Genomic DNA, 19535 nt, shown 5'->3' on the forward strand with positions numbered 1-19535 from the left:
TATCCCTTTAGGTCCCTCTTTGTTTCATAAGTTTACTTAATATCTTAAATAAAGAAAATCCTGATTTTCTTCTTTGAAAAAAAATTATTATTTGATAAAATGCTCTTAACACTTATATATACTGTGTAAAAAGTACAGAATAAAAAACGTAATTTTTCTTGATTTGATTTTCTTTAAAGCTTTTTCTAGCCCCCCACCCCCCTTACCCATAAAAGTCATTTTTTGGGGGGATGGTGTTTTGGAGGTTGGGGTACCCTTCAAAAATTTCCCAACTGGATATATGAGAAGCTTCACTATAAAGGAGAACCACATCGCTCATGCGGTTAGCGAGATCCTTTGGTACAAACACACGGATAGACATCCTGTTACTTTACTTTAAAAATTTAATATTTTTTTTAGTGATGATTGTTGGAGCGATAGTTTTCAAGAGCAAGCCAATAGAGGAAGAGGTATTTTTTAATTAAAACAAGGATGACAATATTCATGAAAGAGAAGCTCTAAAACGCGGTAGGATAAACGAACATAAACACTCGTTGAGTGTCAGAACTGAATAATCAGAATATAACTGTATAACAGTCAAAACAAAATTGTTAGTAAATTTGTTGAAAAACTGCTTATGTACAGAATATTGTTTAAGGAACTGCTTATATTTTTGGACTTGATTATAGAGATGCTTTGCTTATAACATTGTACTGTGTTGTCCTAGGAATAGTATTCCAAAAATCAGGTCAATTGGAATATATATCACATAAAGATTTTTTTTTAAAAGTTTTAAAATATGTTTAAAATAAACGGACGGATATTCTGGTAACGATTATAGATTTGCTGCGCTTTCTGAATCGTACCTAACTTATATAGGAATCATCATGCAAAGTTTAAAATCGATGGAACAATTCTAACATGCCTAAATTAACGAAATACGGACCGACCCTAAATATGAAAATCTTCGCTTTTAAAAAGTGGGTCATTTTTTGGCGTATTATCATTAAAGTTGTGTGTTTGCATTTTGTCAAATGCGCTTATTAAGTCAAACTGTTCCTATTTTCGTCGTATTTTTAAAAGCGAAGCTTTTCTATAATTAGGGTCGATCCGTCCGTCCGTAACGGATAGCTTTTTTTGTTAATTTAGGCATGTTAGAATTGTCCTATCGATTTCAAATTTTGCATGGCGATTCCTTTAATAGTTAGGTACGATTTAGAAAGCGTAGCAACTCTATAATCATCACCAAAATGTCCGTACGTCCATTTTAAACATGTTGATTTATTTACTTTTTTAACAACAAATTTTTATGTGATCTAATTATCCGATTTCTGATTTATTGTATACTGATTCCTGGGACAACAAAAAACAACATTATAAGCGAAGCAACTCTATAATCAAGTCCTAAAAATGTAAGTATGCCCATAAACATTATTCTGTATCAAGCAATTTTTCAACAAATTTACTTACAATTTACAAATGTTCGTTTGTCCTACCGTTTTAGTGCTTCGCTTTTATGGATGTTGTCATCCTTGTTACAATAGCTTTCATCCCCTTACATTTAATTAACGAAAAATAACCTTTAAAAGCTACTGTGAAAATACGAAGAAACCAGTATAACTTTATTTTCTTTCCATGATCAGAATCTTCACTTTAAATGAGAAACATATCGGTCCAGCGGTTAGCAAGATCCCATATCATAAACACACAGACAGACGGACATCCTGTTACTTTTATATAAAGATTGTTGTTTTTAGGAGAAGTCAGAAAAGAGGCTAAAACCAGTAACAAAGGATCAAGCTACCAACACAGACTTCTCAATTACTTGTATCATACAAGATGAAATAGAGTCTGATATCAACAAGCATTACAAAGGTGATTCTGGTGACGATGCAACAGATATTAATGTTGTCAAGCACTGCAAAGATACTCCTAATGCATCTACGACATCTTGTGATGGCACGAATAAACCTAAACGTGTACCCAAAGAGAGCATTAACAAATGCGTACCCAAAGTGAGCCTTAATAAAGATTTTGACAATAGCAAGGCTGACTGTATCAAAAACAATACTGATAATGATACATTTGAAGTGTCTAGCAATGATGATCTTGATAAAGAAGACTTTAAAACAAGTGATACCAGCTGTGATGATACTCCCCCAAACTCTAACTACTCCCCCAATATGAATTTTATCACTAATAAAAGTAAAAATGAAAAAAAGTTAAATGGGGGAAGTACTTCCCCAAACTGTTATTATACCTCTGAAGAAGGGGGTAGCAGTTGTCCAATAATATCTGGACTGGCAGATATTGATCAAGTCATGGTTACAACTTACAGACTCTAGAAAGGCAATGGCTATATGTAGCTGGACAAAGTGTTTTAAAAAATCAGCCTTTTGACGTCATCAAAATGAGGAATTATCCTTCTCTATTTTAGGGATTTTCTTTCCCACTACTCCTCACATCTCCCTCATATTTTTGATGTCACATGGCTGATTTTTATGTTCTCTGATAAAGTGAAACTCACAGCGCGCTAAAATAACGACACCCTCCATCCACCCTCTTTACCCATTATTTTATTAGTATCGAAAATGGAAGGCCCTAATATTTGTTGATAAAAATGTATTTTTTTCGTGGTCCCAGTAAAATTTGTTCTCAAAGTATTCCCACCCTCCCTGTATTTTTTATAATGTATTTTTATTTTGTATGAAAACTGCAGCTAAAGCTTTAATTAAACCTATAGCTTTAATTTTCAATTAATTTTTATGTTAACAAAAATCTACGAAACAAATATGTTAATAAAAAACGCAGAACTAGTAACAAGTTTTTTTAGATAAGAAATAATTGAATCATAAAAAGTTTTTTTGTTTTCCTTTTTATAATATTTATTGTTCTTTTTTATCTAAGCTATTATTAACTTTAATTGCTGCGCTACTTATGGATGTATTTCACCTTGCTTGTATTTCCGTATTTTTAAAAGCGAAGCTTTTCTATAATTAGGGTCGGTCCGTCCGTCCGTCACGGATAGCTTTTTTCGTTAATTTAGACATGTTAGAATTGTCCTATCGATTTTAAATTTTGCATGGTGGTTCCTTTAGTAGTTAGGTGCGATTTAGAAAGCGTAGCAACTCTATAATCTTTACTAAAATGTCCGTACGTCCATTTTAAACATGTTGATTTTTTTACATTTTTAACAACAAATTTGTATGTGACCTAATTATCCGATTGGTCTGATTTTTGGTATACTGATTCCTGGGACAACAAAGTACAATAATATAAGCGAAGCAACATTATAATCAAGTCCTAAAAATGTAAGTATGTCCAAATCATTATCCTGTATCAAGCAGTTTTTTAACAAATTTATTTACAATTTTGCTTTGACTCTTATACATTCGCATTATTCAGTTCTGACATAATACAAGTGTTAATGTCCGTTTGTCCTACCGTTTCAGAGCTTCGCTTTTATGGATGTTGTCATCCTTGTTAATTTTATTTTATACTAGCGGCTACACCCCCTAGAGGCCTCTAGTGACACTCTAATTTTTTTTTTTAAATAAAAAGTTACCTATTTTTGTTGCATTCAATGTTATATACGTAAAAAAAAATATTTTTTTGTGATTTCTGTTGGGAGGGAGGTGGTACCCTCCCCTAAAATAGTTATTAACATTACCGGGACCTATGAGAAGCTACCCTATTAAGGAGAACCCGATCGGTTCATACAAACACACAGACAAACTTCCTGTTACTTTAGTAGTAGAATTCATGTCTTGTAATTAATATATAAAAGTAACGGGATGTTTGTAGCTAAGGATCTCGCCAACCACTGAACTGATATGGTTCTCCTTTACAGTAAAGCTTCTTAGAGTTCCTGGGAAGGTTTTCATCTATTTTTCCCTCCTACCAAGACAAATCGCCCCTAGACAAAATACCCCAAATATTTAGTTGTAACATTCTTTGAACCCCCCTCCCTTTTGAAAATGCGTCACGGGGCGAAGCCGCTAGAATTACTTTAAATCCCCCTCCCTCTTGAAAATGCGTTACGGGGCGAAGCCGCTAGAATTACTTTAAATCCCCCTCCCTCTTGAAAATGCGCCACGGGGCGAAGCCGCTAGAATTACTATAAGTGCCAGTTAATTGTACCTTTATACACATGGATTTATTATTACTTGGATATTACTATAGGATACCATGTAATTAATAACATGAAACTTGTAGCTGGCTAAGATAACGATACCTCCAACAAATCCTACTGGATAAACGAACTGACTAATTATCGATGCCCATGTTAGCAAGCTAAATTGACAATTTCTCCACTGTCATAATATCCAAGTATATGCTAGATCCATTACACTCGTAAAGGGGGGGGGGGTACGTAATGACATTTATTCGTAATCCGTGAGCAAAATGGTCTAAAAATTTAGCTAGACCCTTCAAACTAAATGGCAAAAAAATTCAATTTTTTTTTTTTAAGGTTAGGTTAGGTACTATACACCAAGTTTGAAGGGTCTAGCTAAATTTTTAGACCATTTTGCTCACGGATTACGAATAAATGTCATTACGCCCCCCCCCCTTATTTAATAAAAGGCTTAAATCCTTGATATTTGTGATTATATGCATCTCCTATTTAAATCTTAATCTCATCTTATTATTGTAATATTTTAAAATGAAATAAAAATATAACATATAATTTAGTGACCGCTATTTGTCAGGTGCCAATATTCCATAGAACTGCTGTGTACTGTATGTACAGTACACTGCTATACATAAATTTCAGGTAAGCTTATTACCAATGTGATTGGAGCAAGGAAAGGCTTAATGAAGATTATTTTGTAAGGGGGGGGGGGGGGTGTTAATGCAACCATCTCGTAATCAATGATTAAATGGCACTTAGAATTCGAATTTCGATCTGAAATTTTGCATGAGTAATCCTTGGTAGGTCTATTTTCCCTAAATCGAACAAAAAGTTGGAAAAGTAACGGCTGGCGGCTCAGCCGTTTTTTTGCCTATTTTCAGGACAAATTCATCATTAAATAGGAATCAACTTTTTAAAACATATTTTTGGTTTAATTCATGTTTAATGATAGATAGCAATAACCATTTTTAAATTTCTAGTACCAACAGCTACCGGCTAGAACCTTTTTAAAAGGTTTTTGAGCTACAAAAAGTTTTGTGTGAAGATAGGTTTCGTGACTAATTTGCTAAAATAGCCCAAAAATGGCAAAACGGCTTAGCCGCCAGTCGTTACTTTTCCAACTTTTTGTTCAATTTAGCGAAAATAGACCTGCCAAGGATTAATCATGCAAAATTTCAGATCGAAATTCGAATTCTAAGTGCCATTTAATCATTGATTACGAGATGGTTGCATCAAAAATCCCCCCCTTTATATATATTAGTATTACACTAGTCCCGAAAAGTTTTTATAATGACGTATTCCTATTCGTTGGCTTATTTACTTTGGGGACTTCATCGAATTTTAATTGGTCGGTTCATTAAGTCAAGTGTCCTAAACGTTTCAATTGCTAATTGTAATCTACAGAAGTGGTTAACTTTTTTGTCATCATTTGATATGTACATCAATTTATCGCTCATTTTATGAGCCCAAATTAAATGAAGAATTATATTTTTTTCTTTATTTTTTTTCTTAACATAACAAATATTTTTTACAGAAAAATGCATGAAAATTTTTTAACAAATAAAATGAGGTTAGGTTTGTCATTTAAGATATCAAATTTAACAATTACTATGGTATTTTAAAATCAATGAAAAATTTAAATTTTTTTTATTTATGAGTAGGTACCTCTAGTAAAATAAAAAATTCCACAAAAAAAAACCTACGAAAATCAACAAATAAATACATTTTTTGCACAGTGTACTATACAGTTACCATCAGGTCTCGGCAGCCGCGCGTCAGCAGCCTGTAAGCCTCAGGGAAATCGATCTATTGTAATGTTAAAATTAAAAATCAGATGGAAGGCTAAACCTGACCCTGAAATATGACAGTCCCGCTTTTACAAAGCACCAAAACTGGTTTAAATTGGATGCTTAATCACTACTGAAGCGCGGATGCCAAGCCCTGGTTATGATAATTTATCTCTTGCCGCCGCGGCCAAACGGCTTGTTTGACAAAACTTCTCCGGGGTAGCGGGGCCGTTTACCCTCCCCGTTGTTGAATTCGTTCCACAGAGAGTCGGGGATGTCGTTAGCCATAGGGGGTCCAGTATCCCCTCGAATATTGGCTCTGCACAAAAAAAAAAGATACTTTTTTTCAAAACCTTTTGTGGTATTATAGATTCCTTATTCATAAATGTCCAAGGTTGGGTAAAAAAGGGTTTTTACCCCCCCCCCCCTAGATATACCACACTTTTCTGGGATCTTGCCAGATCAAGTATCAACTGTGGGGAATACCAAAGGATGACTCCATGCAAAATTTGAGCCAGATCCGGCCAAAACCGGCCGGGATTTTTATAAAAAACCGTTTTTTTCCGGTTTTTAGGGGGTATCTGTAAATCAAGCCCCCTCCTGGGTACGCCCCAATGATGATTTTTGCTTTAAGGTCTGATCTGAATTCCTCAACACTGGATATGACCCCTAGAGTTGAAAAAATGGTTAAAATCCGGTCTTTTGACCGGTTTCCGGCCATTTCCGGCCCAAAAAAAAAATTTAAAAAATCAAAATTTCATCTAAAATTAAAAAAAAAAATGCTTTAAATTACATTTTTCATAATTAATTTTTCAAAAACCAAAAACCTTAGGTAATGAAGATAATTTTAGCAACTTAAAATGTGAAAAAAGGTTGAAAATTGACAATCTTGTGTCAATTTGAAAAATGTTGGTAAATCTTAAAAATTTGACGGATTTATACATACATTAGAATTTAGGTTGACTATGGTCTTTAAGACACGCCATATCCAATAAAATTGCAATGAGAAGGCCTAAATGTTTTTCTGAACCAAAATTCTACATACCCTGGCGGTTCCAGGGATATATCATTAAGGCCGTACGGCTGGCCAGAAAGCTTTTAACAGGTGGCCGACTAAAAGCCGGATTTGATAGTTATCAACCGTAAAAAGTAGCGATTTTCGTTTTTTTGGCCAAAACTCATGCAGGGAGTTGTTTTTTTGGGATTGACACACAAAAGCAAGTTTGTACAACTTTTTGGGGCAGACTTTTTTTTACATACGCATTATCTGCCACGGGTAAACCGTTTAGCCGATACACGCCGCCAAAGGCACAATTTTTGACGATTTTTCAAAAAATCTTGTTTTTTTGCCCCTTTAGGGGATGACGGAGCCGATTTAGCTACTTAGGACACTTCTTCATTAATGTTCAACTTTTTGAGGCGGACATTTCTTTACTTATGTATCATTCACCTCTGGCGGACCGTTTGGCCGTTATTCGTCGCCAAAATAGCAATTTTCGGCGATTTTGCCGTTCACGAGGTTTTAACGACCATTTTTGAGGGGAAGGAGTCATCCAATCAAGATGGCTCTGAAATACTTTTCATTTGCAAATTAAATTGGCTACATTTCATGTGAAGTAAATTTTTTTGTGCGTTCCAGTTGAAATTTTAAAAAAAGGAAAACAATTACTAATTACACCAACCCCATGAAATGTATTTCCCCCCCACAAGAAACAAGTTTGGGTGAAATAATTTTTTAAGACGCAGGCTCCAAATTATTTTATTATTGATTATAACACTATAATTATGAATTATATTACCTTACCATATTTATACATAATAATTATGATTATCTTATTATTATTATTCAGTTATAGTATTATAAGTAGTAATTATCATATAATATAACCTATTACAAATCAATCAATAAATTATATTACATAACCTATTTTAAATCTATTAATAATAACTCATATTAATTATCATTATCTTTTTATTACTTATTATTTATGATTTTATCATTATTAATCATATAAAATATCCTATTACTAATTGATCAATACTTATTCATATTGTTATAATTTTTTTTTATAATGTAGTAACTATCACCATTTCTAAATTACTTTATTTGATTATCAATTGAACTACCTAACCTAATACATATATTATAGTAATTTTTATTACTTTTTAGTTTATAAATAATTGCTAGAGATGAATAATAAGTATTCAGATTTACAAAGTAATAATCATTAGAGATTTATCAGATAATTAAAAGATAAATTAAAAATTACCAAGTAGTAAATATCAGTGATTGAAATGTGCAATTAATTATCAAAATTATGATGTACTAACAATTAGTGTTTAATTAGTTTTAAAATTACAAGAAAAAAATAATTATAATTAAAAAGTAATAATTTTAAAATTTCAACTGGAACAAAAACGGTTGGACGCACAAAAAAATTTACTTCACATGAAATGTAGCCAATTTAATTTGCAAATGAAAAGTATTATTTCAGAGTTATATTGATTGGATGACTCCTTCCCCTCAAAAATAGTCGTTAAAACCTCGTGAACGGCAAAATCGCCGAAAATCGTGATTTTGGCGGCAAATAACGTCCAAACGGTTCACCCTTGGCGGATAATGCGTAAGTAAAGAAATGTCCGCCCCAAAAAGTTGTACAAACTTGCTTTTGTGTGTCAATCCCAAAAAACAACTCCCTGCATGAGTTTTGGCCAAAAAACGAAAATCGCTACTTTTTACAGTTGATAACTATCAAATCCGGCTTTTAGTCGGCCACCTGTTAAAAGCTTTCTGGCCAGCCGTACGGCCTTAATGATATATCCCTGGAACCGCCAGGGTATGTAGAATTTTGGTTCAGAAAAACATTTAGACCTTCTCATTGCAATTTTATTGGATATGGCGTGTCTTAAAGACCATAGTCAACCTAAATTCTAATGTATGTATAAATCCGTCAAATTTTTAAGATTTACCAACATTTTTCAAATTGACACAAGATTGTCAATTTTTAACCTTTTTTCACATTTTAAGTTGCTAAAATTATCTTCATTACCTAAGGTTTTTGGTTTTTGAAAAATTAATTATGAAAAATGTAATTTAAAGCATTTTTTAAAAATTTTAGATGAAATTTTGATTTTTTTTATTTTTTTTTTGGGCCGGAAATGGCCGGAAACCGGTCAAAAGACCGGATTTTAACCATTTTTTCAACTCTAGGGGTCATATCCAGTGTTGAGGAATTCAGATCAGACCCTAAAGCAAAAATCATCATTGGGGCGTACCCAGGAGGGGGCTTGATTTACAGATACCCCCTAAAAACCGGAAAAAAACGGTTTTTTATAAAAATCCCGGCCGGTTTTGGCCGGATCCGGCTCAAATTTTGCATGGAGTCATCCTTTGGTATTCCCCACAGTTGGTACTTGATCTGGCAAGATCCCAGAAAAGTGTGGTATATCTACCCCCCCCCCCTTAAACTTAAACACTTGCTCCCTCAAAATCTTTAAAAATACATTAGAATACCCCACTAAAACCTATGAAATCCCTCAGTTTTCCACCCTAAAAATAAAAACGCCCTTGTCCAAATTTGGTTGCATCAGTGTCATGATTAGTAAGTTTTCTGTTTGTCAGTTAAGATCTTGCTAACTGAAGGCATTTTTTTCATTTCAGGGAAGTTTTACATAGGTTCCGAAATAATTCAAATCTGATCGCAGAGGTGTATATTTTCCAACAAAGGTGAATTACTTTAAACCATTCCAATTTACTTTTAAATTTGAGCAGGGGTGGATATTCTACATGGGATCCCCGGCTCAGGGGGGGGGGGGGGGGATAAAAAATAAGTGGTTGGAGGGAAAAAAAATGTAAAAATTAAGAAAACTGAAAACATTTTTTCCATTCCCCCCCCCTCCTTGGTGAAAAAAAAACTAAAAAAATGTGTGGTAGGAGGGATAAAATAAATAAAATATAGAGTTCTTGAAATATTTTTCCATTTTCCCCCTACTTAGTGAGAAAAAACTAGGGGGGGGGGGGGGGGGAGGGGAAATAAAAAATTTTGTGGTCGGGAGAAAAAAAAATCTTGTGCAGAATATACACCCCTGAATTTGAGTCTTGGAAAAGTTTATTCACTCTGAAAATCAGAGACCCTAGATGCTACGGCGCAGCCGTGGGTAATAAAAAAAGTATCTTTATTATTCCTTAGCATGTTAAGCTTGTTGAGTAGGTCATTACCCATGGCCTGCATGCCCATCCCCTGATCTTCCTGCTGCTGGTAGCCCACCATATCCTAGATAAAAATTAGTGGTTGAAACGTTTGGACACTCAACTAAATGAATTAACCATACATGCATTAGTTGGGTTTTCGCAATCCAAGAGAAACCCAACTTTTGTCTTTCTTATAAAGGGCAACCCAAGTGAAACCTAACTTTTGTCTTCTTTATGATGGGCTACCCTATAAAAAGGACCGTGGCTTAACACGTAGCGCATCCGCTCGTCGTCGGGAAGGTGATAGGTTCGAATCTCGGTCCGACACCGCGTCACAACTAAAGACGTTAAAAATGGTTCCCACTGCTACTATGTCAGATGTGCGACGTAAATAGTTGGAGTGGGGGGAATGCCTTGGCCCGAAACAGGCGCAACTCGCTACCATGCACAGTTGGGACTTCTCAGACAAAGGTCGTGCATCTCAGAGAGTTGGTTGTCTGATGGGTGAATGGACGCTTTACAACGCAATCATAAGTATTGCATGTATGTTTCAAGGTGCGTGGAGGTCTAGTACCCGAAGCGACACCTAGCCCTAGAGTCTTAACTCTTAAAAACTCTTAAAAAGGAGGGGCCACCCTCTTAAAAAGAGGGGCCACCTAGCGCAACGGAGGAGCTGAAAAGTACTTCATGTATGGAAAAAAACAATCAAAATTCATCAAAAGTCCCCAAGGTTATTAAGCCAACCATTATGAAATATTTAGTATAAGACTTTGGGGACTAGTGTAATTAACAGTCCAAAGTCTCCTCCCCCCCAGTATTATATTACTTAGGTACCTTGATATATTCAATATGGCTTAGAAACCCATTAATATCCGCTGGATTAAAACAGGTTCTCAGCCATACTGGAAAATCAAGCATAGCAGCGTATAACGGACAATTTTACCCGATTATTAAAATAAAAAGTATTATCAGATTGTCTTGATCAAAGGACAGCTTTCCTAGGATAGTAAAAAAAGATTCCAGTTTTGTTACATAATTAAATCGTTTGGAAACTTTTATCCAATCATGATTGGTTGGTTCACACTAGCAGTGTCCAAACTTTTCCAGTAATAATTTTAACCTACAAAAGTGTGTTTTGGTTCATCATGATTGGGGGTTCATTTATCGTCTATTGTCATATCCCCAAAAAAATTCCTGAAAACTGAACTTTGGAAAACTGATGAATCGGACTTGAAGACAAAGGTCATGCGATCAAACACTTTTTACCTGGGCATTATGGATAGCGTTCTGTGCCTGGTCCCAAATACTTCCCATCATTGGATTAGATACTGATTAGGCAAATAATATTGTTTTTGAAAGTGAAGCTTTTCTATGATTAGGGTCTGTACGTCCGTAACAAGCTCTTTTTAGTTAATTTAGGAGTGCTAGCATTGTTCTCTAGACTGCAAACTTTAAATGATGATTCCTGTTAAAAACTAAGCTTTTTTAGTCAATTTAGGCATGTTAAAATTGTCCTATCGATACAAACTTAAGATTAGGATTCCTGTATTAATAAAGTACGATTCAGAAAGCGTAGAAACTCTATAAAACCGTTACCAGGAAGACCGAACGTCAATTTAAAACTATTTTTATTTTTTTTTAACAAATTTTTTTTGTATGATATAATTATCCTATTCATCTGATTTTTGGAACAATGATTTTTATGACAATGTTAATTAAGGAAGTAATGTGTTTATTGAGGTGTAAATCAATTTATCGCCCAATGTCCTAACCCTTTGATCCCCATTAATTACTGAAGACGATATAATGAAAACAATATTATGCCTCGATTTATTTGATTCTGATCAAATTCGCCCATTTGGTGGAGTGGAAAGTCTTGTCCTTGTTGTCCCATAAATTCTCCATCTCTGGATATTCTCATATCTCCTCCTGTAACAAAATTATACAGTGTGTTTTTTTTATGAGAACTTTTTTGAAAGCATTTTTACCCCACTTATAGTTATCAGAATTTGATGATTAATGGCTTATTTTCTTCGTTTTTTAAGGCAACTAATAGAACAAAAAATAAATATTCCAGTTTTAAATTATTTTAAAAAACAGTAAAATCTAAAATTCAAAACTTAGGTGTCAACATCTAAAAATGGTTTCAGCGCATTTTTCTTATGCTCAAATATTCAACCTTTTACAAGAATGGCTGCAAAACACTTCAAAGTTGAGATATAGAGCTAAAAATGTATACAGATACTATTAGGGACATGTACTAAAACATATTAAAGTTTAAAGGTCATATCTCAAACAGGGAGGGAGTACTGGCCCCCCAAAGTCGACTACAGAAAATCTAATTTTTTTCTTAGAAGATTTAGGCATAAGAAAAATGCGCTAAAATCATTTTTAGATGTTGACACCTAAGTTTTGAATTTTAGATTTTACTGTACTTTTTAAATGAAAACTGAAATATTTTTTTGTTGTTCTATTAATTGCCTTAAAAAACGATGAAAATAAGCCATTAATCATTAAATTCTGATAACTATAAGTGGGGTAAAAATGCTTTCAAAAAAGTTCTCATAAAAAAAACACACTGTATTTGTTTATATGATTAATTCATAATATTATTTCAACACAAAAGACGACATTAGACTCTTCATAATTTTAAGATTCATTTGTTTGTCATCATTGGGGATGTGTTGTGTACATTAATTTATCATCCATTGTCTTATCCCTTAAAATCCCTGCAAATTATTGACCTGATAATCAATTACTATTAATTGGATGTTGCACCAGATTTTCATTTACTCTTAATAAAATGTCAAAGCTGGCTAAAATAAAGGAAGATACTCTATCCCTTCCCCTCCTAATGGTTGAACGAAGTGAGTAAAAAATAAACGAGGACCATTGTTGCAACCAAAATTGACGACAAATTGAAGTCAATATATATCCACTTATTAGCCTCGAGGGACACGTAAAATTGTTTCTTTGCAATCTATTTGAAAATCAGCTATTTACCAAAAATATATTTTCCGCCGGTAGATGGTGTTAGTTATGTTTTTAGCTAATTGCAAATTTGTCCGCAGTGGGTCGTTTTTTATTTTTGTGGATTTCTCTGGAGAGGGTGGTTGTACCCTCCCCCAAAATAGTTATAAACCTTCCCGGGACCTATGAGAAGCTACCCTGTTAAGGAAAACCGATCGGTTCAGCGGTTAGCGAGATCCTTCGGTACAGACAAACAAACACACATCCTGTTACTTTATTATGAGTATACTATATATATTCATTTACCTGGTTGACCTAAACCACCCCCACCGCCAACATTAAAATCAAACATAGATTCTCGCATTCGCCGTTTTTCTTGTTCCATTTCCAAGCGCCTAAAGAATATTTCGCAAATATTAGCAAGACATTTTATTAAACATGAATAAAGCCATAAAAGCGAGATAACATTACACTTTTAATGCTTCTAAAAACGAAAAAAAGTCAAACTCGATTTTTAAGAAGAGCAAGGTGGCAAATCTTACGAACAATAAGGTTGCAAATCTTACGAACAATAAGGTTGCTTTGAGGGGGGGGGGGGGGTTCAGTAGTTGATAGGGATACAGCTATTAAACTCTTGTTTGATAACAAGAATCAGGAATAGAGTTGACATGGGGCTGCTAAATACACTATGTAGGCCCTAAACACCGTGTTCCAGAAAAGCCAAAAAATGACAAAAAATCATAGAGAGTGTATATTTCAAAATTTTGATGAAATTTTATTTAAATAGCAATAAGTATCCATATATCTTTCAATATAATGGCGAAATTTTAAATATCTCCATCCTGGCTGGCACAGGATGCCAGCAAACCTGGCAGGGTCATACAGGTAAAGAGCAAAAGTATTTTGTTTGCCTTAAACTAAGCATTTTAAGTTACCAAATACTAAAATATCCTATACCAGTACATAACAATATCAAATTTAGGTGTTTAAGTCAATTTCAGGGTCCAGGTATGATCCTGCAGGTCCTGATCGATCAGAAATCTTTTAACAGCTCTTGAGACCGCAATTTTTGACCTATAGACTTCAAATTTTAAATATAAGCTTTTCTAACAAGTATGTATGACATACTGAAATCAAATGAAAATCTGCCGCCGTTTTTCCACCGACCGCCGCCGCCGAAATTTATATTTTGAGATTTCTAATCTAAAGTTGACATACAGATGAGCCTATTTCTTATTTATTTTCTGTGTGTATATGTAGGGAGGGAGGGGACAATGGGCTGTTTATTATAATAGTCCCCAAATTCACCAAATAGCGTTTTCTTATTTGTAGGCATAACAATTTGCTGGACTTTTATTGAATTTTGATTGGTTGGTTTATTAGTTGAGTGTCCAAACATTTAAATCACTAATTTATAGAATGGGCAATTTTGTGCATTAGCATTGGGAATGTACATTAATTTCTCGGCCATTGTCTAATCCCTATAAATCTCTGATATGTAAGACTTTCATTTTATTTTCAATTTACTTGAAAGGAAGCATTTTCTATCTTAAACAATACAAATTCTACTTGTCTTTTTTTAATAAGTATGAAAGCACCTTTGGAAAAAGGTTGCTTAATAAAAGGGTGAAGGGAGTAAATAATGCTAACGAATTAAATAAGAATATATATTTGAACTAGGAAACGACATAAAAATTTTTAAACTTCTAGCTTTAATGGGTTCAGATGTGGATATGAGTGGGGCATTACCCCCCCCCCCCCCCAATAAAAATGTAAAATGGTTCAGATAAGAGCCTAGACATTTAGGGATAATCTTTATTTAAAACTTTTCTTTACTTTTAGTTTAAATGAATATGTGTTTAAAATAAGTAGAAAAATAAATCACTTTTATATCTTTAAAAATTGTTATTTTTTGATAGACCTAGTATCTTTAGGGCTTAAAAAAACAAACTTCGCATACATTCGCATACACAGGGTAAAGTTCTCTGATATTGTACATACATCTAATATCACCATGTAAGAGGATTTGCTTGCGCTCTTTTGCGCTTAAGAGATCTGGAACCAAATGTAAAATTTACATTAGAAGAAAATTGTCTATTTTACAGAAATCGGGTATGCTAAGAATACCATCTACAATTACAACAAAAAATGGAGATTTGACTTCTTTTAAAGGCTAAACGTATAAATTATCACATCCTGATTCCAAAAATATATAATACTTCAAAATAGCTTCAAAAATAAAGGGTCCACACTGATTTGAAATGTAGTTTAATTGAAATTAAAAATAGTGGTTAACAATGATGAAAAGGAACTTAATTCCATACCTCTGGTATAATTACACATAAAATTCTTAATTTTCATAGTAAAGAGCTAATTCTTTCGGCTTTATTTCCAAAAACTTGTGTATATTACTAAACAATTGTTTAAAAGTGTATTTTCCAAAATGTAAAATACGATTATTTGTCACTCGATGGAACATAGTGCTAAAGTTTTATAATGACGTTTTTTTTATTCGTTGGATTGAGAACTTTCATGGAATTTTGATCAAATACAAACGTTTCAACCAAATATTATAACCTACATAAGGGGTTACCTTGTGCTTCATCATTGGGAGTTATACATCAATTTATTGGCCATTGTTTTCAGGTATAAGGTATAACCAACAAGCGAAAAACAAACTAAAATAATATTTGGGGGGCAAATGGAGAGGTCGTCAATTTTACGATGTGTTGCCCACCAACGACAGCTGAAAAACATGTATAGGTTTCGTGATTTTTTTCCGAATTAATTAATATAAGCTGCATTGTTTTTGTTCCTTTAGAACCCTGAACAAGAACTCACCTATCCACGTCCAGCTGGCGTTGAGTTATCATTTCCAATCTCATCTGCCTCTCCTAGACAAAACAAAGGGGTAGTTTCACGAAATGAATTTGAACTTAATTTAGTGAACAACATATTTTTTCCTAGCTAATGGGTTAAACTACATTTATATAGCATATATTTGAAATAAATTCAATTATCTACCACGTACTTTTTAAAAATATCAAGACTTTAAAATTGTCTTTTTGTGATATATGCAATTTAAAAAGACGACTTTCATGTCTTGATATTTTAAAAACTGCGTGGTAAAAAATTACAATTCTTTCAAATATATGCCATGTAAATGTTGTTTAACCATATAACCAGCATAGAATATGCGGTTCACTATATTAAGTTCAAATGCATTTCGTGTAACTACCCCTTTGAGTTCGATTTTTATAGTAATTTTAATCGTTTTAGAATCAATAACAAATAATAGTTAAGTCTAGAAAAACCCCAACCAACCACTTAATTAGACTAATAGAACTCATAGAATTTGTTCTCTATTTGATGTTAAGAAGGTTATTTGTACACATTTAGCACGATAAAGTAGTATTTTTTTATTTCATTTAAATAAAATGTCAGCGCTAATCAGTAATGCTCTCTTGTTTTAGATAACCAAGAAGAACCATCAACTGACTATAGGGGCGTCGTAGCTCAGTGGTAACGCACTAAGTTACAGTGATGAGAGTTCGAGTTCTAGTCCCCATGAGGAAACTCGAATTTCTCAGTTGAATACATTCACGCAACTTCCCCTGGTTGTGTAAGAAGGGGATTATTGAGTAAGTTTGGATACTTAATAGTTAAGTACATAATTTCAGTACTACCCTTATCCCAAGCTCCTCTGCGGAGAGCGTCATTCATTACGGTGACTTAATTTGTGTGACACCTGCCATACTCGGCGAGGGCCGGTAATAATGAGTAGCTCTCATGAGATAGCGGGTCAAGTCATAATGTGCTTGAACGTGGAGCTTGATAACCCTAGTGGCTATACAAAAGTGTCTCAGCCTACTCCATGACTACTTAGGTCCAAACCCTAAGAGAATACGGCTAATCAATCAATCAATCAACCGACTATTAAAGGCCTAGTGAAAGTCAAACAAACAATAAAAGGATAATAAAATAATAAGTCACGAAACCTTTGCAAAGACTCACAAAGCCTATCTGCAAATAAGAAGCACACTAAACCAACATATCAGGATGGCGCTTATTTCTCTTATTTGACTATTGGATGTATACTGGATGTATTATGAAGATCTCAAATATGTTGCTGCTTTCAGAACAAGCTTTTTATAATGATCGGGTGAGATGAGTTTTTGTCTTATTTATGCAGCTTTGAATGGTTGAATTTTTAAGATAAAGACAGGGGTGTATATTCTGCACAAGATTTATTTTTTTTCCCCAGCGACAAATTTTTTTATTTTTTCCCTACCCCCTAGTTTTTTCTCACCAAGTAGGGGGGAAAATGGAAAAATATTTAAAGAACTTACATTTTATTTATTTTTTCCCTCCTACCACATATTTTTTTAGTTTTTTTTTCACCAAGAAGGGGGGGAAATGGAAAAACTGTTTTCAGTTTTCTCAATTTTTTTTCCCTCCAACCACTTATTTTTTATTCCCCCCCCCCCCTGAGCCGGGGATCCCATGTAGAATATACACCCCTCCCTGGATAAAGATCAACCAAATCTCAGTCTGCTAGAAATTTCTTCTATTTAGTTGGTGATTTTGTGTCTAAGGGGGGGGGGGGGGGGAGGAGTTCTGACACTTTTGCGTAAACAGTGATTATAGGCTTTGTCTTTGGAGATAATGGATAGGTTATTTGGCAAAAAAGTTTCCTTTTGGGATGTAGTTTTCCTATTTTTAAAAAAATTTTGGATTCGGCCTCCAGGTTCCGGTACTCCAGGCCTCCAGGTGGATTCTGGACAGGTAAAAAAAAAAAAAAAATCAAGATAGAACAAAACTTATTTAACAAAAGTTGGTACTTTATGGATGGTATGAACTAATTTGAAAAAATTTTGAAATCGGGCTCCAGGTTCAGGTGCTGCAGGCCTCCAGGTGGATCCTGGACAGGTAAAAATTGAAAATTTTTACTTCAAAAGTTAGAACAAAACTTATTTTTACAAAAGTGGCTTCTTTATGGATGGTATGAACTAATTTGAAGAAAATTTTGAAATCGGGCTCTAGGTTCAGGTGCTGCAGGCCTCCAGGTGGATCCTGGACGGGTAAAAATTGAAAATTTTTACTTTAAAAGTTAGAACAAAACTTATTTTACAAAAGTGGCTTCTTTATGGATGGTATGTACTAATTTGAAGAAAATTTTGAAATCGGGCTCCAGGTTCAGGTACTGCAGGCCTCCAGGTGGATCCTGGACGGGTAAAAATTGAAAATTTTTACTTTAAAAGTTAGAACAAAACTTATTTTTACAAAAGTGGCTTCTTTATAGATGGTATTAACTAATCTGAAGAAAATTTTGATATCGGGCTCCAGGTTCAGGTGCTGCAGGCCTCCAGGTGGATCCTGGACAGGTTAAAGTTAAAAAATTTTACTTTAAAAGTTAAAACAAAACTTATTTAACAAAAGTGGCTTCTTTATAGATGGTATAAACTAATCTGAAGAAAATTTTGAAATCGAGCTCCAGGTTCAGGTACTGCAGGCCTTCAGGTGGATCCTGGACAGATAAACAGTAATATTTTACTTTAAAAGTTAGAACAAAACTTATTTAACAAAAGTGGCTTCTTTATGGATGGTAGGAAGTAATTTGAAGAAAATTTTGAAATCGGGCTCCAGGTTCAGGTACTGCAGGCCTCCAGGTGGATCCTGGACAGGTGAAAACTGAAATTTTTTTCTATTAAAGTTAGAACAAAACTTATTGAACAAAAGTTGATACTTTATGGATGGTATTAAATACTTAAAAGAAAAAATTGAAATTGGGCTCCAGGTTCAGGTACTTCATGCCGCCAGGTAGATCCTGGACATGTAAAAATTGAATTTTTTCACTTTAAAAGTTAGATCAAAACTTATTTTACAAAAGTTGATACTTTATGAATGGTATTAACTAATTTAAGGAAAATTTCTCGAATTTCTCGGTTGAATACATTCACGCAACTTCCCCTGGTTGTGTAAGAAGGGCATATTTGAGTAAGTTTGGATACTTAATAGTCACGTACATAATATCAGTACAACCCTTATCCCTAGCTCCTCTGCGGAGAGCGTCATTCATTACGGTGACTTAATTTGGGACACCTGCCATACTCGGCGAGGGTGAGGTAATAATGAGTAGCTCTCATGAGATAGCGGGTCAAGTCATAATGTGCTTGAACGCGGAGCTAGATAGCCCTAGTGGCTATACAAAAGTGTCTCAGCCTACTCCATGACTACTTAGGTCCAAACTCTAAGAGACTATGGCTAATCAATCAATCAATCAAGGAAAATTTTAAAATTGGGCGCCCGATTTCAAAATTTTCTTCAAATTACTTTCTACCATTTATAAAGAAGCCACTTTTGTTGAATAAGTTTTGTTCTAACTTTTAAAGTAAAAATTGAAATTTTTACCTGAACCTGGAGCCCGATTTCAAATTTTTTTTTCAGATTAGTTAATACCATCTATAAAGAAGCC

The 19535-nt window shown here is 34.0% G+C and overlaps 2 protein-coding genes and 1 long non-coding RNA gene across 3 annotated transcripts in view; 2 read left to right on the top strand and 1 right to left on the bottom strand.

Moving 5' to 3' along the window:
• Positions 1-2765, top strand: part of LOC145332649 (facilitated trehalose transporter Tret1-like) — a 36759-nt gene extending 33994 nt beyond the window's left edge. Inside the window, exons 21-22 of the mRNA XM_080177656.1 lie at positions 400-449; positions 1737-2765. Coding sequence (XP_080033782.1) covers positions 400-449; positions 1737-2324 — 638 coding nt within the window. The 3' untranslated portion in view covers positions 2325-2765. The remainder of the gene's footprint in view (positions 1-399; positions 450-1736) is intronic.
• LOC145332665 (uncharacterized) overlaps positions 1-19535 on the top strand; it is a 140436-nt gene that overhangs the window by 57165 nt on the left and 63736 nt on the right. The gene's annotated exons all lie outside the window — the stretch shown is intronic.
• Positions 5595-19535, bottom strand: part of LOC145332650 (uncharacterized) — a 41318-nt gene continuing 27377 nt past the window's right edge. The window contains exons 13-18 of the mRNA XM_080177657.1: positions 15902-15954; positions 13367-13455; positions 11915-12019; positions 11357-11418; positions 10084-10172; positions 5595-6217 (exon numbers count right to left, since the gene is read on the bottom strand). Coding sequence (XP_080033783.1) covers positions 6067-6217; positions 10084-10172; positions 11357-11418; positions 11915-12019; positions 13367-13455; positions 15902-15954 — 549 coding nt within the window. The 3' untranslated portion in view covers positions 5595-6066. The remainder of the gene's footprint in view (positions 6218-10083; positions 10173-11356; positions 11419-11914; positions 12020-13366; positions 13456-15901; positions 15955-19535) is intronic.

This window comes from Acartia tonsa, chromosome 11 (assembly GCF_053477335.1).
Source record: "Acartia tonsa isolate MP-2025a chromosome 11, ASM5347733v1, whole genome shotgun sequence".
NCBI classification, from domain to species: domain Eukaryota; kingdom Metazoa; phylum Arthropoda; class Copepoda; order Calanoida; family Acartiidae; genus Acartia; species Acartia tonsa.